This window comes from Dermacentor albipictus, chromosome 1 (genome assembly GCF_038994185.2).
Source record: "Dermacentor albipictus isolate Rhodes 1998 colony chromosome 1, USDA_Dalb.pri_finalv2, whole genome shotgun sequence".
Lineage (NCBI taxonomy): Eukaryota > Metazoa > Arthropoda > Arachnida > Ixodida > Ixodidae > Dermacentor > Dermacentor albipictus.
In genome coordinates, this window is record NC_091821.1 from 209890698 (window position 1) to 209916754 (window position 26057).

General features: G+C 45.5%; 1 protein-coding gene across 1 annotated transcript in view; it reads right to left on the reverse strand.

The window, feature by feature from the left end:
- Window positions 1–5137: 5137 nt before the first annotated feature.
- Window positions 5138–26057, reverse strand: part of morgue (modifier of rpr and grim, ubiquitously expressed) — a 65274-nt gene continuing 44354 nt past the window's right edge. Inside the window, exons 7-9 of the mRNA XM_065438129.2 lie at window positions 14478–14604; window positions 13208–13403; window positions 5138–8264 (exon numbers count right to left, since the gene is read on the reverse strand). Coding sequence (XP_065294201.1) covers window positions 13218–13403; window positions 14478–14604 — 313 coding nt within the window. The 3' untranslated portion in view covers window positions 5138–8264; window positions 13208–13217. The remainder of the gene's footprint in view (window positions 8265–13207; window positions 13404–14477; window positions 14605–26057) is intronic.

Below are 26057 nucleotides of genomic sequence, written 5' to 3' on the forward strand. Positions count from 1 at the left end.
AGACTCCCGGTACATGGGGGTTGCAGCGAAATCCAGCCCGAATTTCTTTTCGAGCGCGAAAAAAAGACATTCTAGACAAAACCCAGAATTATTTCCGGTGCCGGGGGTTGTTTAGGTCGGCGGTGCATGACGGCACGAAAAAATTTCGGGGGTGGGGGCTGAAGCCCCATAAGCGCCCCCCCCCCTTGGCTGCGCCCCTGGTGTCGTGCGATCGCTTCCGTTGTGTCGCTTAGACCCTGCGGTGCGCTTTAATTGATGCGGCTCTGCTTGTAAACGCCCTGCGTAAGTTGTCCGCTAGACATATTTGCATGGTTTTATTCCTCGGAAATAGCAGAAACGCACCGTACCGTACCGTAATCCTGCGTTTCGTTGCCTTCTCACGTGACCTTTGCCCTATAACCCACCCCCCCTTGTATTTGTATGGACACTGCGAGCGAAGAGTGGCAAGGCTGTTATTCATTCGTTTCAAGACTGCGTTGGCGTTGGTTCTACCCATTGTCTGCCCCTTCTCCCGCCTCCTCTCTTCCATTATATGTAGCTTCCCTCTGGACTTGCACGTTGGTAGAAAGGTAAGCGCTTGCTGGGGGTCACGGATAATTAGAGCCGTCAAGAGGCTAATTTGGCGACGACCCGGGAGCTCCAGGTGGCAATGTGCCCATTCGACGCGGTGCGATCCAAACGAGTTCCTCGCGTCTCTTTTCTTCGCTGCCACGCTCCTTCTATGTTTATCGATCGGTTGCCTTTACCTAGAAAGATCACGTTCTCGTGACGCTTGCCGCAGAAAGAATGTTCCACATCAGCCGCCAAGGTTTGTGAGTGGTGGCGCTGGCTAACACTCCCAAGGTTAGTTCTAGTTGTAGCACAGAAATATCCAAGAAAGTGGATGGGGAAACGGCGCCGCGGTAGCTTAATCGGTCAGAGCTTCGCACGCGTAATGCGAAGACGTGTGATCTTTCCCCACGGCAAGCTTTTCAACCACTTTCATTACCATTAATTTATCGTTTTTTTTAAATTCAATTTGTAAGAAAGGGTATTTTCCCCTATGTTGTGCTTGGTGTATTTGTTTGTTACGCACCTTGTTGCACGCTGCAGCGCGCGTGGCGAGCTCATTTTTTTAGGCTTGTAGCGCAGCTCAGAAAGAGCAAAAAGGAAGGTGGAAGGGGTAATGAAAAAAAAGCGCTCGCTCTGTTCTCCGTTCCCTTTCATTACCCCTTCCACCTTCCTTTTTGCTCTTTCTGAGCTGCGCTGCAAGCCTGAAAAAGTCATGACATACCAACTCGCCCAAACTGCCACGCTTCTCATGACATGGTTAATAAAAATCGGGCCCCTCGGTTAACGCCCTTTGTTCTCGTTCTTCCATGTATATACACGTTCTCAACCACCCCCCGACGCGGTGTGCCGGACAGGAGCAGCAGCAGTGGGAAAATCGAAGGAAAAGACAAAGAAATCTTCGCTGTAAAAAAAAAAAAAGATTTGGAGCACTGCTGTGAAACCGCTCTGACCGAATTCAAACACATCAAAGGCAACATTACCAAATCAAAGGCATCACACCGCAACATACCAGAAACGCCTACAGCCGTTTATGTTGTTTAGTTGGTTTCGTTCATTAGCGCAGCAACACATATGCTTTGCTGCGGCCGCTTCGCAGCCAGTGCTGCACGCATGGAGCGAGTTCGTTCTCACTCTTGTGTGCGTTTTCAGAACACCCGCGTCTACGTCATATTCACGCCAGATCACGTGATATGGGCGCGGTTCGAACACTAATCGAATATTACACATTACTATTCGAATCCAAAAATAATCTATTCGGTACTTTCTAATATCCGAACCATGTGTAATCAGATCGAATGCGCGACACCAATTGTGTTGTACTTACAGGAAGGCACGCGTGCACCAGCGATTACGCTGGAACGTTCGACGAGTCATGGATAAAATTCGACGCGCTTGACTATGATTGACTCGCAGATCCGGTTTTCGACGATCGCCGACTTCGCTCGCCACTGTCGTTGTGCTTGAGTGTTACTTTTTTGCTGCACACAAGTCACTACAACGTGACAATACTTTTCGCAAAAACCGACTGTCATGTTACTGTTCTCGGTCTCCTAAACAAAATATTGCAAATTATGAAACGTGAAACAATGACAAACGTTTTCGAAGCAATGCAAAAACAAAATGGGTATACTGCAAGTTTCGTATTGTTTCTCGGTGGAAACCTACAACCTGCGATTTTCGCTCATATGTTTCTACAGCACACAAGTCGTTCAGCAGGTTCCTTTTCATCTTCCCACAACCTCTATTCTTTTCTTCAGCAACCATTTGTCTAGCGTACTTAGAAAGCGTCACACACCAGTAATTGATTCTCATAAAGCTTGTTTGCAACCAGGCTCGAAAGATGTTGAGTGGCGATTCGTGCAGTTTAAGAAATAGCGATCTTGAGTTGAGTGAACTGACCCCAACTGTCCCCGATAGCTTTTTTTCCCCCTAGTCAACAGAAGCATGGTACCCAATTACACCCAAATGAAATATTCCTACTGTAAATGCAACGCCTCCTATAATATACAATGCCTGGAACGTGAGCCGCAAACGCGCTGCCCTTCTCTCGCCTGTACTCTCCTCCTTTTGGTACGGTGGCGAGCGCCTCTTGCGGCCAGCCCTTGTAAACACGCCGGTGGCGCGGCTACCGGGAGCCAGCCGGGAGCGACGTCGGCAGCCAAGTGGCTGGCGCGTCGTGAGCTTTCGGCGGCGGCGGCAGTGGTTGCCATGGGGACCGGTACGGTGGCGCGCGCCGTCCTGCGGCGCATGGTCGCAAAACTCGGCAGAGAGCTCCCTATGGAAAAGAGAGCGACGTTCCAGGCATATAGCTATAGGAGGCGTTGGTAAATGTATGCGTCCGACTATTTCATATTTAGTACTTTTATTCGAAATAATCCGCCGACGATTACGATACTGCCTAATACGAAATTTGAGCGCAGCTGTATACGTTTTCATTTCGCGATATATTAGCTGGCGCGGACAATGTCACGTGCGGTACGTTGCAAATGGAGCGAAAAGTGGTGCTACTGCCTCGCTAATCCTGACGGGTTGGCGCGATTCACAACAGCCGCCGCAGCCGGATCTCCGCTCATGCAGCGCTGTTTCTAAACAGACGACGCGCGCTACTCTAGCGCCATCTCGTAGCCATCGTCGCCGCAAAACCCGCCGGGAGCGGCACTACGCTGTTATCACCCTTTCACCATACCCTCCTCTTCCGCTTTCCTCGCGCTCTCTTCGCTATCGCAGACTTCCATACGCGCTCTGCACACTGCGTTCGCTCTTTTCATGTGCTTGCTCGCTCGGTTTCGAGGACACCGAGGGACGTCGACGTAGGAATGGCGCTCAAGAGCTGCGCTATAAAAGTTTATATTCGCCCACTTCTAGTTAACCGTGCACCACTTGTCGTTAACCTGTCATTTGCTGCTGCCCAAAGTTTTCGTAGAGCATATTATGTAAAGGCATGCATTTCACATTATTTTATGCTTACGTCTTTTCAAGCACATGAAAACCTGAGCATCAAAAGGCTGCCCACATACAACTTTACAACAAATCTAGAGCCGTGTTATTTAGTTCTCTGCAGCAGAGCAGGAACATATGAATGTGTTGATCCGGCCACTTCACAGGCAGTGCTTCATGCATGGAAGATTTCAGTGCATTATATTTTTAAGGCACCTACGTCCTATGTAGCCACATTCATTATTTGCCATCTGATTCATGTATTCAGAAGAATTTGAGTATATACTCAAATTCTTCTGCATCAATTTTATGCAACCATTCATTATAAATTGTGCATAACTGATAGAGTATTTTTCTTGTATCCCAATAAACGTTCATAGAAATGGCAACCGGAGGGAGGTATGAAGAAAGGGGGGCTGGGAAGGCTGCGCCCCTGGTATTAAGTGTTGCTTCAGGGCAACGTCCTACATCTATGGGAAATGTATTAATGGGAAATAACGTGGGAAATGTATTGCTAAATGAACCAGCTCTAATGTACGTGAAGTTCAAGATTTTCGAATTGTTAAAAAATTCGGCCACTGGGGCCACCATCAAACTTGCGACCTCAAGCTCGGCAGCGCAATGCCATATAGCCACTGTGCTACCGTGGCGGGTCTCCTTGTTATGCAGTGTTGGAGATGTAACAAGCTATAATGCACATGTGGGCACGTGTGTGGCACCCATGTCCACACAGGGGAAAAGGGAGGCTTTCAGCAAATGAAATTTCACACAGCATTTCAATCCACTTGTCATGAAACTATATTTGCGAAGTTTGTTGGAGTGAAGACAACCACGCTAAGGTTTAACATGTATTTACAGTATAGTACTATGGTACACCAGAGGTTGAATATATCCCTGATGAGGAGCACTAGGTACACAGTGCACCAATATGGAAGGGAACACCAGATTTTTCATTTATAGCTGGAATTTTTACTGTCCCAGTGTTAAACTAAAAAAATAATTAAAAAAAATCCATCAAGGAGGAATACACGCAAGAACTATATAGCAGTGAAGGAGGTTCAGACTTGCATGTTTACAGGAATCACTGTTTTTAACGCAGAAAAGCGCTCCCCCTTCTTATTGGTGCAGTGTGTACATTCCAATGCTCAAATGCACTGCAGTATCAAATGGGGGGGGGGGGTTCACGTCCAGCATGACCTGTGGAACCCTTTGCATTAGCCATTTTCTCCATCACAGCTGCCAAAATACAAAGGCAAAGCACAGTGACAGTGGTGACTGCAAGGGGACAATGATCTCATAAAGCATGCAATGCCACAGCCGGCAGCCGAAGAAATTGGACAAACTTAAGTTTCCGCACTGCAAGACACCGAGGAGAAAGAAAGAACTGAACATTTAGCTTTTCCAGTTGTCTGAAAGAATGTGATCACGCAAGGAACAAGCATCAGCTCGCATGTGCCATCTCTCAGCTGATTGGATAATGCCACATTAGGAGCTAGCTGTGACAACAGGCGACGGGGTAAATGAACGTGTGCACAGAAATCAGTCTCTGCCATTAGTGCAACATAAAAGCATCTCAACACACCAAAACAATTAACAGTGACACATGAGTGCACACATGTGCACTTTCATTCTGTAATAGTTTCCACAGTGCTCCATCACTGAATTTATTCAGCCAGCTTAGGCAAACAGGAAACACACACAAAAAAAACAAGCCAACAAATGTACAAAAACATGATCATGCAAAAAATGAAAACGGAAATACAACTGGAAAATTTGCAGCATTAAAGCACAAACTAGAGCAGCAATACACACAACAGATCCCGATAAGAAATTTCAGTCAGCCTTGGCCAACTGTGCAGCATTTACGGGTAACACAGCACACAGCCTGTGGCATAACCAACCTAGGGTTGCACAAGACAACAACCAGCAGTTAGCTATCTTCGAAGAAAAAGGCCACACTCAGAAAAAAGCCACACAACATGGGAGACAAGTGCAGCTAATTTCACACAGCAAACTGGAAGGAAAAAAAAAAAGAGAGAAGGCAAGAAAAAAAGGGGAGGGGGGGGAGTGAAATCAATACCTACTGATGTAGAGCACTTCACCTTTCTGGCACCCAGTGAAAACCACAAATGCTTAATACAGCTAACACAAAAAAAAAAGCACTCTGTGCCACATAAATAAAGAAACAGAATGCAGAAAAGCTTTCAAAATTACGCTGAGTGTGTAGATACACTATGTAGTACACTTAGTGCTGGTATGGGTTGCCTCGGAAACCCCTGCTGTTTGTATTCAGTTTGCTGCTCTTATTCATGGGAGCAATCTTGAACAGTAATAAAAATTGGCATGCTTAGCATTGAACAAGTTCATGAACAAACTGCTCAGAATATCTTGTAGCATGAGAAACTGGAAGTACATCAAGCTCCTACCCCTTCAGGGACATTAATGGCTTGCCATGAACCCTGACATGATTTTTTAGTTCTCATTTTGTGCCCTGCACAAAATGGAATGAATATGGCTGTATAGTAAAAAAAAAAAAAGAGAGAGAGAGAAAAATGGGTGGAGGGGGGGGGGGCAGTAAGCAGACAGGTTTTCGCAAATTTAGTACTACACAGCAGCCAGCACTGGCGTATTATGCAACCCTAGAGCAAGGAGAGGAACATGTATACCATATGGTAGTGACTGTGAAGAAGTCAGTAGGGTCCACAAAAAAGTGTTAAATTTGTGCAGCAACTGATAATGGCAATCTGTGTCAAGAAAATTACTCCAAATCATCCAGCAATGCAAACGAGGCTCAGACAGCAATCGTATAGGCATAGAGTAATCAAACATGAAGAGTAAGCTGGCTAGAAAGATTCCTGAACATATTCAAGAATTCTAAACAGGGTTGTTCTTCAAACAAAAGCAGTGGCATTCAATCGAAATAATACATAAAGACACACATGACTACAGCAAATATTTTTTCCATTTCAATTACACACATATAGTGTTTCATGCAACTTGAACCTAACTTTTTTTTAAAGAAGGTGATTTTCCTTGGACAGATGAGGTCCAACAGCACATTGTTCTAGTCTTGAGTCGCTTACATCTTTACAAGTAGGGTTTAGTTAGCAACCTCAGCACACGTGTAATGACGTTATTCTTTCCTGCTCTGTGGTCCGTCTTCACAACTCGGAAAAAAGCACCACATAAAACGTAACTGTACTGTGTGCCTCCCCAACGCACCTTAAGACTGCTTCAAACACAACCAATGCCCTAAACTGAATATTGAAAAATTTGCATAAGTGTTCTAGCCAGCTAAGTAAGTGTCGAACAGGAAGAATTCTTAGTTGCTACAGATGACCAATATGCTGTTCGTTTTGTCTGTCTACAAAGTGTCACTCTAAGCCTGGTTCAAGCTGCATGAAATACATAGTACTGAGCTAAGCCAGCAAGTCCTTTAGCCACAGAAGCATGCAAGGCTTGTCCTGAGAAAATGTTAACTGAAGATTACAAAATTAAGCTTGCATAAACGCAAAGCTGAGATATTTCCTCATGAAAGATCAGAAATAATGTTTGAAGCAACTGTGGTGGAATTGCTGCCATCATATCGATTTCATACCCATGAACATTGAAGAAGGCTGATAAATCAATAATGAAAAGAGAAGAAAAAGAACAAGGGTGATACCAATGCAATCTAACACGCACTAGCTAAGCTTGCCGAGGTGTGTTTGATATGCTTGTAATAGCAGGCCCAGTCTTCCTTGTGTCTGCTCTTCAATAAGGCTCTGTTGTTTGATATGATTAGATAAACAAATTGTGGTAAATTTCATTGCCTGCATTTTTTACAAATGGCAACAAGAAAATTTATAAAGCCAAAATTTCTCTTTCTTGAACAAAGTTTCTATTTTCAGCTACAGCAGTAACTTCGGCAGATTTCAAACAGACGCTCTTTACGCCTACAACATGCATTGTCGGGTTGTTAAATACATGTAGCACAGTCAATTGTGGCGATTTCAATTTGAATTCGAAATTTTCTCGGATGAATGTTCACAAATGCTGCCCAGTCCTCAGTTTAACTGACCAAATGTTCTGAGGCCTCATACGAACTACCTAACAAAAGAATGAGAAAACATGAAGCTTTCTTCTTATTCCTTTTTTTGCACCATGCAGTTAAGTCATGCATGGGCAGGGCCCTCACGACAGTGTTCAAACAATGGGGTTACCAGAGAATACAAGAAATGCTACACTGGTCTCTGTTGTGCAAATTCACAACACTAGTGACCACAATGAACAACTTATGTGATATTACAGACAGAAACTGAGCAACTACATGTAAGCAACACTGGGCAACAGGTAGTTACACCACCTTACTAAGCAGTACTTCAGTACATTTTGCAACATATTTTTTGAGAACTGACTGTTCTTTCTTTATGGCCTTAAGTACCTGGAAAGCAAACACTTGGCTGTTACTACATCCCTTGCTTGTCATGGATCACAACTTGTTGCCATTCATTTTTTTTTTTCGCGAATCAGTTGACAGGAGGTACAATTAAGAAAAAAAGAGGATAGGAGAGGGTGCCAGGTAGGTGAGCAGAAAGTGCAGACTTCCTAAGGGTGTCTGCAGATGCGGTGACTAGGCTGGCCAGTCCCCTGCCTGGCCCTGTGGGCAGGAAGGTGTGCCACTTGTGGAATTGCAGCCAGCCGCTCCTCACTCTTTATGTTGACTGGCTCACTTTGTGCGGAAACAGTAGCACATGTTGACGAGCACACATGGGCTATGGCCTTGGAACACTTTGCTGAAAGAGAGTGAAACGGAGCAAAATCAATGTCTAACTTGCTATATACAAAACAAAACTACAGGTTTGTGAGATGTGAGGAAAGGTCAAAATAAGTCATACAATCCCTGAAGATAAGCTCAACCCTTTTCATGTTTTGAGCAAGTTCAGCTCTTCCAAAGCAATCACCTTGCTGCCAAAGCATACCTGCTGTGCACGGTCATCCACTCTTAGAGGAAACATGCAAGCACGTGGCCGGGCTCCGCGGACAGCTCGATGTGGCCTCTGGGACAACTAAATGCAAACTACAGAAACTGTAATGCTACCACCGTCATCACGCTATAGCGAGTGTTCAGTTGGAGAAGGCTGCAAACGATGCTCCAATCCACATGGGTATAAAACAGATCAAGATGTGTGAACTGGCTATGAGTGCCAAGCTGCACGCATGAGTGATCCAATTTCTAATACCCTCCCGGCACTGCTAGGGAGCACTGGATTGCAGTTAAGCCACAGTTCCATGTTCCAATCTAGTCTGCACCTGTACGTTTCTTAACTGTTACTAAGTTTTCTTGCTTTGCTGAAAGATCCTTGCAAGCCCGAAACTTAAGCAGCAGCACTGTGTCCGCTACTCATTAAATTTTCACAATTCTTGTTTTGCCTGAATGCTAGAGCGTCAAACACAATAGGACCATAATTGAGTATCTTACGATGTTGCAAATTTGAAATCTTTAAAAAATCAATGAAAAATTCACAATGTCAATGCTGCAACTTGATGGTTTTCATAATTTTGACAAAAGTACACATAGAAACATTACACTTTCTATTGCACTCAAACATTCAGTAACACACCTGTTTAAACGGCCCCTGAAACACTTTTTGAACATAGCAAGAAAACATTGCCAATCTACACAAGACGCTCCTATGCAGATGTGAGCTAAATATTATTGCGCTGCATGCAGCACGGAATTTACAACCTCATGTCAAAAACAGCAAAAAATCGCTTGCTCATGCTTACATAATGTCATCATGTAGCTTCTTCACAAGCAGCTGTACCCACCTACAACTATTGGCTAATTTCATGATTGCGAAAGCATTCTCAGTAATATACAATTACAAATTTTGAATTAAATAAATGACATGTATTTATAATTTCAAAAGACAGAAAAATAATTTCATCTTCGCATCGCCGGTCTACGCATGACAGTCACGTGTAGCTGCATCTGCTGCACGTGGCCTCAGAGATAGCAGCGGCGTGCTGCGTAGCATAGTCTACTGCAACCGCCATGGTGTGTCGCAACGAGCCCTATTACCACCAAAACACTCAACTTTTGAGTGGGACTTTGTGCCCCTTCGGCTTCTCCTCTATGTAGCTTCTAGCACACCAATGGAGATGAAAACAGAGAGAGCCACATACCGGTGCGATAACTGTACCTTTACTTGAACGATTCGAAAACATTTTTGCATTACGAGATTCGTGTGATGACATCCTTTAATAGTGAGGCAGTTCTAAGATTAATTTAAAAAATGTTTTAGGTCCACTTTAATATTAGCTCTTACTGCAGTAAACTTTTTTAGTCACCTCCCAAATTTATGTCAATGTTCTTGTAACTTCAAATAAAGACAATTGCGCTTTTGCTATCAGTGCAACTCATTAAAACTTTTTAGAATGCCAGTTTCATCTGAAAGGTGAGACATCAACAGTGATAGCTGTTTAGCGTTGCCACTCAGGCTCCTCAGACGGTGTTCTAAAGACACAAGGACGTGAGACATGATAAATTATACAGAGGAAATTAATGATACATAATATAACATGCAAGGACACATGGCGTGATGAGAATGACAAACAACATTGCAGGTATCACGCCTCAATGGTATGCAAGAAGAGTGATGGAAAGCTGTCACTGTCAGCGCACAATGAAAAGCTTGATAGCTTCAGCGTGACTTTAAGTGTCCATTCCACTGAGGCCAAAATAAGCACACAGCAACTCAGTACAAATGCTAATGCCCATGCCAGCAGCCGAAGGCAGGATGTTGCTCTGGCTCCACTGCCGAACCGACTGAATGGAGTACGACAATGCGTCCAGTTGGCTTTGTTGTTTATGCAGCTAAGTGGACTGCATGCTGCTCCTGTCTTGGTAGACCTAATGTACTTATCAAAATTATGTACATTGAAAACGTATGTTTGAATGCATGTGAAGCAAAGCTTTGGCGAATAGGTTGATTAAATGCTATACAGTGGAACTTTAGCTATGCGTCTCCCGATTAAGCTGCGTCGCAGGTTTTTATAATGGTTTAGCAGAGTCCTGACGGGCTCCCCCTAGAGACAATGCATTAAAAGCTTCAATTATGCACTCGAGATTATGCATATCAAGACTGACGTGAAACAGCGAACAGCATTGCTTTATCACTTTAACTTGACTTTCTGGTAACCTTTAGTGTCTGTTTAATGTTGTTTTTCCTGTTAATTTGGCATTCTGATAATTCGGACATTTTTCTCGGTCCCGTGAGATCTGAATTAATGAGCGTTTACTGTACCAAGAAAGGCTCTCTTCGGAATAATATTGACTCCTTAGCAATTCTGGAGCACCAATCTATCGCTTTAGCTTGACTTAATATTTGCCTTAAGTGTCCCTTTAAAGCCTTTATTCTTGCTATTACTGTCATGCATAACACCACGTCAGCCAGGTGCCTTCAAAAGTGCATAGTCGCCATCTATGATCGCGTCGATAGTGACAGCGGTTTCGCCTGCAGTTGCTGCAGCAAATGGTAGTTTTGTTTTGATTTGGCGCATGCGTCGGCCATGTGCCTTAAGACCGGCAAGGTCGCCATCCATCCATGATTGCGTCGATACAGCCAGTTTCGTCTGCAGTGGACGAAACTGAGTAAATAATAGTATGTAGTAGAGCTGCCAATTTAAATGGAGATGTTGCCATCAGTGTCCGAAGAACGGTACACCCATGAGCAAAAGTACATGGATCACAGGAGCGCAAGCCGAACTGCATCGATGTGCCATCTTTTGGCATGGCACTTGCTGTCGAGACTAGTGCTCGAGCGACAGTGCGCATGCACGTCCTATCATATCTGCCGGCATGTCATGTTGCCTTTCTTAACTGGTACACTGCTCGTCGACTAAACGTTCAACGGGCCGCTGCCTGTGCCACTTCCTCTGCTCCGTCACATCTGGCCACTGTTTCAATGAGCTACTGTGATGAAGCTGGCTTGCGCGTTCGTCGCACATCTTGTTTAATCAGTTATTGCGTGGCCTACTGCCTACTCTGCCGCCTTTTGACAATTCGAGCTGAATACATTGCTTCTTACTGTGTTATCCTTGCCTTGTGTTATCAGAAGCACTTCCAATATTGGCTGCTGCTTAATCAAGCATGGCTTTTCAATCGGCATCCTATGTTACGTAAAAAGACTGCAACAGTTTATTGACATTTTATTCTACTAAAGTACCAACAGCCCGTCGGCAGCAAATATTGGAAACTCTTTCGATAATGTAATGTCGCAGTAAGAAGCAAGGCATTTTGGGCGAGTCATCAAAAGGTGCAACAGTAGGCAGTAGGCTGCACAATGGCCGAAGAAATTGCAATGCACGGCGGACGTGCAAGCTAGCTTTGCCGCGTCCACTCAATGAAATGGCGGCACAGATACGATGCAGCAAAGCAAGCAGCACAGGTGGCTGCCTGTTGAACGTTTAGTTGGCAAGGATCATACATCGCCAAGGGAAGCAACATGACATGCAGTCACATATGACAGGATGCGCATGCGCACTGGTGCTCGAGTGCCACTCTTGGTGCTCGAGTGCCACTCAGAAGTTGCTGCAGCAATGCAGTTTGGCATGTGTTCCCATGGCCCACATAGTTTTGCTCACGGGTGTACACAAAAATCGAACTAAGTTTAGCACATAATTACAGAGCATATGCTGGTGGGAGAGTTGGTTATCCGTGTCGTCTTCCTTCGTCCACCGTTTCATTTGGCGCCTTCATCGTATACATAATTACAGGAACTATTAGATGTGCCGTGGAAAAAAACCCAGAAAACTAAGCTTAGGGCATCGCCATCATCGTGCTAGAATAGAGCCAACATAGCTGCTGCAACATAAAAATTTTCTCCTGCAATACCACTGAACAATGTGCTAATCAAATTTCATAGCGCTAAGGTTTTATATGTCAAAACGTGGTCAGATTATGGGGCATGCCGTAGTGAAGGACTCCGGATTAATTTCTGACCCCCTGGGTTTCTTTAACATGCACCTAAATCTAAGTAAACAAGCGCCTTTTCATTCTGCCTCCATCGAAATCTGGCCACCGCAACAAGGGTCAACCAGCGACCTCGAGCTCGGCAGTGCAATGCCATAGCTACTGGGTTACCACGGTGGGTCATAGAACGTTCATAGCGCCACATCTCCCAACATGGCTTATGTAAAGAATCACAAAATGTACGGGCTTTCTGATTTTGCAGCACCCTGTTAAACTTTAATCAGAACTGAGTTGGAACCAGAAGTAAACCTTTTATTTTTGCCCAACTTAAACTAAATCCGAATCAATATGTGTGCCAGCGTTTCGGAGCTGAACCCTGAACCAGATTGAAACAATAGAACTGGTCACTGTACTTTTTGGTAACAGCACAAAGGGACACGGAACAAAAGGAAGAAACATGACAACACATTGCTCAGATCATAATAGCACTGCTTTGAACTGGTTGGTCCAGTCGTTCAGAACAGACTGGAAGAAAGCAAAGGAATGGGTTCAGCATGGTTACTACAATGATTCTGAACTTGTGTGGTGGACAGCTTTGCACATCCCAGAGAAAATTGCATTTTTGAAGGGCAACTTTAGGTTTCGCTAGCTTAAACTGCCTGCTAAATAAAGCACTTCATTTACTGCTGTAAAAATATCAAAAGGCTTGTTCTACCAAGCATATTATTCTTTTAACATACATTAACAACATATGTAACATACATAGAAGTATTCAGCCACTTTCCAAGGCATGGCCATGAAAGTCGCTTGGATCACCATGCATGGCATAGCGTAGTGTCCAGAGTCTAGCTGTGCGCTCGAAGCCCAGGCGATCTTCAAGATACAGCCGTCCCACCTCAGGCTCCATACAGACAAGGCAGTATGGGTCTGTCAAAAGGGACTGGATACTGATGAGCACCTGCACGCATAACAGTCAAACTTAGCAAAGAGCCTTCTAAAGACAATATGGCAGCTTTGTCTACTCCAACCTGAGAGAAATGAGATGCAACAAGCACCCTTGCAATCATATTACAATCTGCTTATTAGCACCTCAAGATGTGTGTAAAGTGCCCCACAGCTTGGGCTAATGTAGGCTTTGTTTAAGACTGCAGTCAACAAAGGCCACTTTCTACTATAGAAGAAGTTCCAAACTGGCTATAGGGAATCCCATAAACCTATACATACTTTCAAGGGGAGAACTCTTCTGCCCATCCCCTGGGCAGAAGGATTCACAACAAAGCAATGAACAATGAAAGAACATGAAAGAAACTAGAGTTTGCTTTTTCAATGAAGCCATGCTAAGGCGCAGAAAAATCCATGTACTAACTCCATGTATCCATGTAAAAATCCATGTATTCCCATGGTTGAACAACTGCAGTGCCACATTTTCCTCTAGTAATGTTTAGTAGAAACCTTTATCCCAAACGGGTCATGTCACTGTCGACACATGCTCATGTGCTGCAGGAACTACAAAATTTTTTAACGACACACACAACACGAACCAATGCTCGTCTTTCGTGTCAATGCAGTACTTCCACTTCATTCCTTCTTGACAAAACTTAAGTGTGCAGACTAAATTTACTTCAGGGATGCACGCAATGTTGATAACACTCGTCCTGGCACTAATTACAAAGAGAGGGGGGGGGGGGGAGATCTGAGGCCCAATTCTGTAGATGCAGGCCTTTAGCTTGGCCTAGGTTGAAGTTGATGCCAATGTGGCTTTAATTTGTCCACTCATGTAGATAACATGGTTAGAATGTTTTTTTCAAATGGACGTCAATGTTTAGATGCATTTCTTCAGATTGCCTCCATGCTACCATTGGTCATATGGTTGCAGTAATTTTGACTTTTGCAAAACTTTTTGGCCAGAAAAATCCATGTCCCCCATTAAAGATTATCGTTCAAAACATATTAACCGTCAAGACTTATGAAATCACGGGGCCAAGAGAAAAAGCCAGTGTGCTGAAAGTATAGAACCAGGTGCTATGCTCACCTTTGATATGGTGAGTGCCAGGCTCCAGTTATGGTGTATGGAATCAATGCCAATGTCCCCATGACGGCTTATGTTAGGATGGAAGATTTTAGTAAGGAACTTCACAATGGGAGGCTTCATGGGATACCTGCATGTACACCACAAAAAAGCAAGAGACAGCTCAACAAAGCATAATGATTTAAAACACACTTTACCCAGAAAAAAAAAAAGTGCTTCTAGGCAGATACGGTGTACAACTGAAAGCACATAAAGTGCATGTTACACTGCAATGGAAAAGTTGATCCGCCTTGATGGTACAGTAGTTCACTATGCAATTCAGCTGAAACCTCTGAACAGTTCAGTTTTTAGAAAAACAGGAAATGTATTACCGCAGTCACCTTCAGGCCATTTAGAGACCATAACCTTTTTATTCATCCTTTTGCAATCATTTTCAGCAGAAAACAAAAGCACTGTGGATTGTAAAGCTAAACAAAATAAATGACATAATATCATAAGCCATAACCATGAAAACTCTTCTGCTAAACTAGAACAAAAAAAAACTGGTGAAATAAAGGGCCTCAATATTTGTCAGTAACAACCATGTGGAAAATCGGTTCTGCGGAATCCGCAAGGTGAAGGAAGTATCGTGAAAGGAAATAAATTGTCATCCACCATTATGTAGCACTAAATTACAAAGGAAACCCATACGGGTTTCTCAAAATGAACGCGTCGCAGTTGAGAAAAATTCAACCTGGTCCAGGATTCAAACCCGGGAACAACACCTTTCTGGGGCAGTCGCCCTACCATTTCAGTGAACAGGAGACAAGCAGACTGCAGTGCGAGGCATTGGTCCAGAGTTTTAATCCCTCGGCGGGTCTTGAAAGACAAACGCCGAGCGAAACCGACGGAACGTTGCCCCTCAGGGCGACCGACTGCGGGAGTAACACGCGCTGGCGTTGAGTAGAGACCACCTGCTGAGAAGACGTCAGGGCCCGCGTCACGGCGCCATTTAGTCATGGTGTCGTTCTGCAGGCGACTAAATGAAGCTGTTTCTCTCTCTCTCAATCCCACACCAGGACAAATTCTTCCTCAACTGCGAAGCGTTCATTCTGAGATGTATGCGTTTCCTTTGTAGTTTTGAGCTACATTTGGGCAAACCGCTGTGGTTGCTTAGTGGCTATGGCATTGGGCTGCTAAGCACGAGGTCGCGCGATCAAATTCCAGCCACGGTGGTTACATTTCGATGGGGGCGAAATGCGAAAACACCCGTGTACTTAGATTTCGATGCACGTTGAAGAACCCCGGGTGGTCCAAATTTGCGGAGTCGCCCACTACGGCATGCCTCATAATCAGGTCATGGTTTTTGGATGTAAAACCCCACAATTTCTTTTTTTTTTTAATATTCGGGTGGATGACAATTTTTCCCTCTCAACAACCAAGTGATGCAAACAGACAATGAAACCAAGGAAAGCATATAAGTGCGGTTTGAAATTGAAAGAACAGACAACTAGCAGCTGGTGGGACCCAAAACTCTGCACAACGTGTGCAATGCTTTACCAATTAAGCTATAGTAGCAGCTGTCTCCCTGTCTGATTTCCTCTTTCATGGGTATTTGTATATGTCAACTCGACCTAGACCGGGGAGTGTTAGCCAGTGCCAATGACAGCTATGGCAGCAGACGTGGAACATCCTTTGAACCACAGGTCTATCAGCATGTAATAACCACAGGTGTATCAGCATGTAATCTTAGGAGCAAGCAACTGGAAGATAGCCCCTTGGTATGCTGCCTGAAGGCTGCCATAATCAAAATTATGGAATGAGTAAGAATCGGGAGAGCACTATTTGTTCTACTATATTTTGGGCCTCTGTGGTAATCATCCACACTTAAAGCAGTGTATATAATGCAGCAGCAACTATCATTAACTTTGTTATTGAAGTGCACACCTTGTCAACGGTCTTTCAATCTATCTGGATTCTATATGCGATAGTCCCCAAAATGTCTGTCGGTCAGCCCACTGAAGCTTGCAACACAATTTTTTCTGGTATGACCAGCATAGCAGAAAACAAAGCAAGACAGTAATCAGTACGTAAGTACTTCTACATTTACTAGGTGAAATCTGCAATTAATGCTGGACTGCCGAGGCAGTATCACTGCATGCTTTTGGACCTGTTGATGAGGAGAAGGGCTACCATCAACAGATAATTTTAGTTTAACATTAGCGTAAAAGCGCTGTTAAGGGAAATAGCAATACTGTTCCTCAAGCGAACTCTGTAGAAAGTCAGTTTTAGTATTTAGTATTTTATCCATAACACTCGGTTGTCGAAGCGAACGACATGTACACAGTCATTTGCTATAAACAGAGCGAATTCTACAAAACCAATGCCAAATTCAGTTCGAAGAGGGCAGCCGGGACCGGCACCATGTTGCCACACTATCTAAATAAACCACACAATGACCATGACGTTAAATCTGAAAAATACTGCATGTATAATAAACTTCACGGGTCGTTCACAGTTCTGCATATGCACATCTCAAACTCGCTATTCTGCTAAACACGCTGTCTCATGAGTAAATGGAGATGATCGGAATCAGGGTTTCAACTGCAGTTCCTCAAGCACCTGTAGTCATACTTTCCCAAAGAACACCTTAAGTGATATGGCTAAGGCAACTGGTCCACTAGCTGTTGAATGTCACATATCAATATTGTTTTTGAGGGACTGAAGCACAAGCAGAGTTTTACATTCTTTCCTAACCATAGTCGTACTGCAATAGCTTCAATACTAATGTTAATCTGTATTTCAGAGATGGGAGTTGTTTTTGAGGCAGCAATGGTCCCCTCTACCAAAAGGAGCGAGTGAGCCTAAGCTAGCTGTCTGTAAACGTTAAATTCCAAAAAGGGTTCTTCATTTCTACCTGTGAGTGAGTTTTCTGCAAGCATATTGTGGTGTGTTTTACAATTAGCCTCTGCATACCGTAAAGATTACGCAGTAATCCACAGCAGTTCCACTGAATTATTTTCACATGGGAATGTGAAATTTAAAATTGCTTAGAGTGATTCAACCCTTTTCAATACATTTTTGCAGCATTCTGACTGCCGCCAAAAGCAGGCCCACAGGTGTTCCCCTGAGTTTTCTAGAAGATTTCCACTGATTAAGCAACCTGCAGGCACTCATCCCTGCTGGTGCCCAGCAATGACATTGGCTTCTTTGCAGAAGCTTGGTCCTGAAGTCCTAATCAAAGTGGCCTCCACACTGCTTTGGCTCTCACCAGCCCTTGTACAGGCCTCAAAGTGGAACACAGCTCCTTTATCTTTACATAATGGCTGAAGCACTGGTGCCTGGTCATCAAGGTGAACCCGAGTGCCTACAAATTACAGTTAACAGATTTTTCGGACATGCCCGATAATTCGAACGTCTTCGCAGCACTGCCACGTACCCCACAGAGCCCATATATAAGGACGTCTGAAATTTTGGATGCTGAAGCCCTTGAACGTCCAATTTTACAAACTTTTTGCCATCACTGCAGGTCTGGAGTGGCATTAATCATAGTGACCACTACTGCCATTTTGATTATTTCTCAGCCTTGAACCAGCATTCCCGCATGCTGATCCACTCACAGCCGTAGCCACCATGGCAAAGCTAGGCCTAGCTGCCTTGACATTGACTACCAAGCTTCCTGTTCAGTGCCATGGCCTCCATGGAAACAATTTGCTGCTGTAAGCAATGACGTCGATTATGCCTTTGTCATCCTGGCAGATGGCTTCATAGCGTGGAAAGCACAGGAAGGGTCAACCATTGCATAATGCCAGTTCCCAAAAGTTTGTTTGTGTACACTTACACAATGTGCTGTCGGCATCAAATGAAATGCGAACAGCAGAGCACGTGGCTGAGCCATAACTAAAGGTATAGTGTGCACCATCCAATCATCACCAATGACAGGCGCGCACATCCAGACCAACCGCACAGTGCAATGATGTTCCCTCTATATGCTGCAATACTTTTGTTTCTGTTCCAATTTGCTTTCATTTGAAAGCTTTCCTGTGCGTAGTGCATACCAGAGAGAAAAGGAGGGCTCTGCACCAGGTGCGAACATACACATGCACACATCACATGGTAGTGACGGTGAAGAAAGCAGCAAAACTGTGAATGGCAAAACCTGAGTTTTATTGGGCGAACTTGTGCTCTCAAACACAGGCTACACCCAAAGCACAATGATAGCGGCGAACAGTTGGTAATAGTCGAAAATATGACCCGCCCGTCAAGCGCATAGGCTTTTATACACAACTCATTGAAGGTTCCAGAGTAATCGGTGGTACCTGCATATCTCCCAGAAAGTTCTACACAATTTGTGTCACACATGCAATCAGATTACACAAGTTTCGGTGACAACAAAACCATCGATAACATTCGCGAAACTTCTGATACATGCAGGCGCGTGCCACACTGAACGATAACGTTTCTTAGACGGTGAAAAGTGCTCACCCGTAAAAGATAAACAGGTCCACATATTTAAGCTCTGTGGTTTCACGTGCTAAAACAGTTATCTAATTATGAGGCACGCTATAGTAGGAGACTCTCGATTAATTTTGACCAATTGGGGTTTTTTGATGTACACCTCAATAAGTATGCAAGAACTTTCGCATTTTGTCTCTGTAAAGATGCAGCCACCATGGCTGGGATTAAACTTGCGAACTTCAGCTTAGCAGCTCAACACCACATCCACTGGGCTACTGCAGTGGGTTTTGAGTGTTTTGAAGCATCTGATGTCTTCGTTATCTGAGCAATAATTTGAACCACCTGGCTCTGTTATTGGCTACTTCACATGAACATTCAGCCCCGAGATCAGGACCTTTACAGCTTGTGCATCTCAATTCTTGCAGGCATCAGCCTTGTGGCCTACGTGGCCACATTTTACACAAGTCAGTTTACCACGGCACGACCTGACCTACGTCCATAGAATGGTAATCAATAGCAGCGATAAGGGTTTGGTACAGGAAGCGTGCCAGTTGGAAGGTATGCAGTATGTACACTATTCGGGGGATTTGTCGATTCAAAATGAAGTACTTATTTCAATGTGTTATCTTCCAATTACTTAGAACTGAGGTTAGCGAATAAAACAAGGACACGAGGAAACAAATACTGCAGACAAGCGCTGTATTTGTTTCCTCGTGTCCTTGTTTTATTCACGCTGTTTAACCTCGGTTCTAAATATGAACCAACTAGCCCTCATCAAGATCTTATTAATCCAATTACTGTTCTTTGTGTTTTACAAATGCTCTCTTCCCTCAGAGCTCAGTTTTCAGGCTCTGTGCACATCAAAAGCTCATTGCCAACTATTACTCCTTTTTCATATTCAGCTATTGGTGTGCTGCTAAGAAGACAGCATGCATTCCAATATTTAGCAGTTTTAGTCTTGTTTTTTCTTCTGCAATTTGCTCCAACCTCAAAAGCAAGTTGCCAGAATGAACCATTTTTTGCCTTGTACTTGCTACCTCAATTGTTCACTGCCTTGGCACTGAAGTACGGCGACATTTCTTTTAGCGGAATTTCACTCGGAGAAATGACAACCAAGAATTCCATAAACTTTTTGCTGTTGTAGGCAGTATTCACAGGAGTTCCCATAGGCAGGTAAATTATGTTTAGTGGCAATGCTGGCCACCCACCTCAAAGTCCAACCAAGCAGTGCGTGAACAAACACTAGCCATACATAACTGTGCATCTAGCCAAGAGAGGCTAGCTGCACAGGACTGACCCTCACGTCCAGGAAAGCAGGAAGAATAAGAGAGGACAGGACTAGTTTGGGTAAGTACACAGAAAAGGCCCTGTGATGAGAGAGGTATGAAAGTGCGACCAGGGCAATGTGAATCAAGGGCCAAAGTGGAGTGTTGCATACACTAAGGGTGCGTCAACATCCATAACACACTTGGCGTAAGCTCCACCACGTTACATGCAAAATACAGACAAGGTCAATTAACCATGCAATCAATCAATGACGCTTTGACAGGGGGGCTTGTCACCTTCATAGCAAGTCCCCTTGACGAAACAGCTCTAGCCTGAGACCTCCATTGTTTGCCCACTCCATCTTCCAGTGAACCCTTTGTCTTCTTTAGACAAGGGCAATAAATATCGTTAATACATGAAGGTACGTTGATGAAAAAAATAATAGTTTTCTATGTACTTAAAAATAATAAACTGACTCTGGCATTAACGGGACACAGTGGTGGAAAAGGTCTTTTGGAGCAGCTTTTGTAGCAAGAAAAATGAGCGTTTGTAGCAGACATCTGTTTTTGTAGCACATACTTTTGGGTCGTTATACGACATGCAAAAACAATCTAGGATCCCACACCTTTTCAGTTGAATCTAAAAGACTTCAGAAAGCTAAATAACGCAGTCTAGGAGCTGGTAGAATATAGAAATTGACTTATTTACACATAAGCCCCGATGATTTCTCAAGAATACCCCATGAAGTGTGCCACACACTTCTTGAAGAGGGTATTTTCCGATCATTATTTAATTTTTTATTCAAGGAATATAATTGGTCATAAGCAGAAAGATAGATCAGATACTAACATGATAAAGAAATTCGCTCAAGCAGATGATGCAGGAATCAGACTACTTGGAGTCTCGTCTCAAAGTTTCTGTGGACAATATTGACAGTGCTTTGAAACTATATTATGATGTTGCGATGCACTGTATAGATAAACTTGTACTAACAAATGCAATTCGCAATTGTCGCTATAAGTCGCAGATAACTAGACATATAATTCAAACTAAAAGAAAAGTTAAGCGCCTGCAGAAGCAACATAAGACAGAAACTGAGTAGCTGAAGACTCGCAGGTCTTCTCTATTGACAAATGTCAAAGAAACTAGAGATAATTTTTTTTAAGAACAGTTTTTAAAAGTTAATTAGGAGGGATCCTATTAAATTTTAGCAGTTTTTAAGCAATACCAAGGCAGGCATTTCTAAAAGCGAAGTTGATGGTGCCATTCTTATGGCCCCTGTGGCTACTGCTACTTCCACAATATATTCTCGGATCTTTATGAATGTGCACCTGAAGGCCTAGTATACGACTAATTTCAAGACAAAACAATCTGCCCTGTCTGACGGTACACCAAATATATCTTTAAGGTGTTATGCTAAGCAACTATGAAGGTACCTTACTGATATTTTTAACATGTTGCTGGCGTTGGAAGAGATGATTGGCATATAGCCCATATCATTCCTATACATAAGGGTAAGCGTTAAGGGACAAAACCGGCAATATCGTTACTAATATGGATGATGATGATGATGATTGGAGTTTAATGGCGCAAGGGCATCTAAGGCCAAAGAGCGCCAGGACATTTACTAATATGGATGAGACAGTTCAAGTGACTGAGGAGTTCTATAGAGATTTATACAGTACCAGTGGCACCCATGATGGTAATGCACGAGAGAATAGTCTGGAGGAATTTGAAATCCCACAAGTAACGCCGGAAGAAGTCAAGAAAGCCTTGGGAGCTATGCAAAGGGGAGAGGCAGCTGGGGAGTGTCAAGTAACAGCAGATTTGTTGAAGGATAGTGGGCAGATTGTTCAAGAAAAACTGCCCACCCTGTATTGGCGGCGAGGAGTTACGGAGTCGCCATCTATCGGAAGCGCCTCGCTGGCGTAGTATGAGGGATCACGTGGCGCGCTCCTCATAGGTTTTGCTGTCAGCGCTCACTGAAAACACCATGCGCGAGCTCTCTCAGACATTTCTGTAAGTACTTTCGAAACGAGAGAAGTTTCTTACTGTCTAAATAATAATCTTGGGCAAACTGAAAGCACACAATCGTTTACACACGCTATCTCTTTACCGAATACGTACAGTGAACGCCACTGCGCGCGGTCGCCGCGATGGAGTCTCCCCAACCCGCTTCTTGCGTGAAAGGTAGGTAAACGCTGGGAGCAAACTATGTGAAATATGTTCTTATAGTGTTTGTATAACTAAATCGAGTGTAATAGAACGAAGCCTCAATGCAGCGATCGCGCAGATTCGCAGCCACCGACTGCGCGTCTGCATGCTTGTCCGCGCACTGTGTCGCTTTCTCCGCGCGCACGTTTTCGCACCGTGCCATGAGCTTTAGGCCACAGAATATTGACACGCGTACTTATCTTTATCGGGCGACCACGTTTCGCCGCTTAACAACTGTAATCGCACAGCGAGGGATGCGCCTGAATGTATCCGATTTTTTCTGGAAAGTTATCGACGCTTCTATCCGCGTGTCTGTTGTCGCCGAACCTTGTGTTATCAGATTTCATCGCGTGACACGAATGGTGTAGAACTTTGTGGAAGACACGCGGGTCCCATCAGTTAATCTGGAACATTCGACGACTGATCTATAAAAGCCGACGCGCTTGACCCGCTGATCAGATTTTCGACGATCGCCGACTCTGTTCGCCGCTATCGTTGTGCTTTAAGTGTAGCCTGTTTTGTGGGCACAGGTTCGCCCAATAAAAGCTAGTTTTGTCTTTCACAGTACTGCTACTGTGTTCTCTCTTTACCGTCACTACCACGTGACATCTGGTGGAGGTGCTTGTGCGTTCATGTACCGAACGCCCCCGCAAAGCCGCGATCCAAGTCCGAAGCCCGAGGACAAAACCAACGTCGCCCAAGACCAGCGAGCTAGCCGCCGGCTGCAAGGACTGCCCCCAGAGCACGGACTCCTACCTGAGACGAGCAGGAAGATTGCCACCAAGTCCTCCCCAATGGCAGCCCCAGCATCCCCCGTCGTGCTGCAGCAGCCCAGGGAGCCCCCCACGTTCCGCGGTTCAACATTCGAGGACCCGGAAACCTGGCTCGAGACGTACGAGAGGGTCGCTGCATTTAACAGCTAGAACAGCGACGACAAACTGCGACATGTCTTCTTCGCATTGGAAGACGCTGCCAGGACGTGGTTCGAGAACAGAGAAGCCACGTTAACGACCTGGGACCTTTTCCGAAGCGCCTTCCTGAAGACATTCACAAGCGTCGTTCGCCGAGAACGAGCCCAAGCACTACTGGAAACCCGAGTGCAGCTGCCCAACGAGACCACGGCGATTTTTACAGAAGAAATGAGCCGCCTATTCCGCCACGCCGACCCGGAAATGTCCGAGGAAAAGAAAGTCCGGCTACTAATGCGTGGTGTTAGGGAGGAACTTTTCGCCGGTATGGTACGAAACCCGCCGAAGACTGTCGACGAGTTTCTTCGCGAGGCCACTAGCATCGAGAAGACACTCGAGATGCGAAACCGGCAATTCGACCGCCGCACCAACGCTACAAACTATGCCGGAGTTCAATCACTGGCCTCCGAAGACCTGCGCGAGGCTATCAGGGCAGTCGTACGAGAGGAGCTTCAGAAGATCTTCCCGTCGTCGCAGCCTCAAGTGGCCTCGATCGCTGACATCGTCAAAGATGAGGTTCAGAGGTCGCTTGGAGTTCCGGAGGTGCAACCTCAATTACCGCAACCCCAACCCGAAGCGATGACCTACGCCGCCGTCGTACGCCGTCAAGGCCCACCTCAGCGACCGCGCCAGGGCCCTGTTACGCCGCAATTCCGTCGACCACCGCCGCCGCCGCCGACAGCGCGCCCACCCGTCGCCCAGCGGAGCTACCCGAGGAAGACCGACGTTTGGCGCGCTCCTGACCACCGCCCACTCTGCTACCACTGCGGGGAAGCAGGTCACGTCTACCGCCGATGCCCATACCGCGACATGGGACTGAGAGGGTTCGCCGTCAACGCGCCGCGTCCAAAGCTTGGAGAGCGCCCACGTGACATCGCCGACTACCTCGCCGCTACTCAATGGAGCCCTCGACGACCGTCCCGTTCACCGTCACCAGGCCGCTACCTGTCGCCACAGCGCCGACCATACACCGGCCCAGCGCGGGGCCGCTCTGCGAGCCCATATCCGGAAAACTAAAAGCAGCAACCGATGGAGGTGCGGTTGCTGTTCGTCGAACTGACGAAGATCCTCCGCCGTTGACGAACATGACGAAGAAATCACCTCGACGACCTAATGACGACACGCCGCCGTCCCGAAGAAGTCGCGAAGCCAAGACTACACCGGCGAAAGACGACTTGACGACGCAACGTTCCAGCTTCAGTTCAACACGACGCAGCCGTGATCCGACGCCAAGACCCAACTGCAACGCCAGACAAAGAACCACCGACCTCGACGTACTTCTAGACGGCCACGCAGTCACTGCCTTAGTCAACACAGGGGCCGATTACTCTGTAATGAGTGGACACATCGCCGCCCAGTTAAAGAAGGTTAAGACTGCATGGGAGGGTCCCCAAATTCGGACCGCTGGAGGACACCTCATTACGCCGACTGGAATCTGCACGGCAAGAATTACGGTTCATGACCGTACTTACCCTGCCACCTTCGTTATCCTGCAACAGTGTTCGCGAGACGTCATTCTCGGCATGGACTTCCTGAACCAACACGGCGCAATCATTGACCTGAAGTCGAAGTCCATAACGCTGTCGGAAGATCGATCGATACCACCGGAGAGCTCTAGTAGTCACCGTGCCTTAAGTGTGCTCGAAAGTCAAGTCAGCATCCCGCCTCGCTCCAGCATTGCCATTTCCGTAGGCACCAAAACGCCTGCCGACGTAGAAGGCGTCATCGAGGGTGACAACCGTCTACTGCTAGACCGTGAAATTTGCGTCGCAAGAGGGATCGCTCGACTGCATGGAGGGAAAACTGAAGTGTTGCTGACAAACTTCAGCCAGGAGTTCAAGCACATCAACAAGGGCACGACGATCGCGTACATCGAAGAAATTGTGGAAACCAGTAATGCGTTTGTCCTCTCGGATTTCGCCGCATGTAGCCCGACGACCATGGTTCCCGAACCAGACTACGACATTAATCCAAGTCTCCCAGTGATTAAGCAACAGCAGCTCAGAAGTCTGCTCCGACGATACACAGGCTGCTTTTCGACGACATCGAGGATTCGACAAACACCAGTCGCCAAGCATCGCATAATCACCGAGGAGTACGCTCGACCACTCCGCCAGAGCCCTTACCGAGTTTCGCCGCGAGAACGCGAAGCTATAAGAGAACAAGTCGACGAAATGCTGCGCGACGACATCATCCAGCCATCGAAAAGCCCGTGGGCATCCCCTGTTGTGCTGGTGAAGAAAAAGGACGGAACCCTACGTTTCTGCGTCGATTATCGTCGTCTGAACAAAATCACGAAGAAGGACGTATACCCCCTTCCACGGATAGATGACGCATTGGATCGGCTCTGCAACGCTAAGTACTTCTCCTCGATGGACCTCAAGTCTGGCTATTGGCAAATAGAAGTCGACGAAAGAGATCGCGAAAAGACCGCCTTCATCACCCCAGACGGCCTCTACGAGTTCAAGGTTATGCCATTTGGACTGTGCTCGGCGCCTGCAACGTTCCAGCGCGTGATGGACACGGTTTTAGCGGGATTGAAATGGCAGACCTGTCTCGTTTACTTGGATGACGTCGTTGTATTCGCCGGAAATTTCGACGACCACCTTAGGCGGCTTGCCACAGTACTAGAGGCCATCAAGTCGTCAGGGCTCACTCTGAAGCCAGAAAAATGCCGCTTCGCTTACGACGAGCTTCT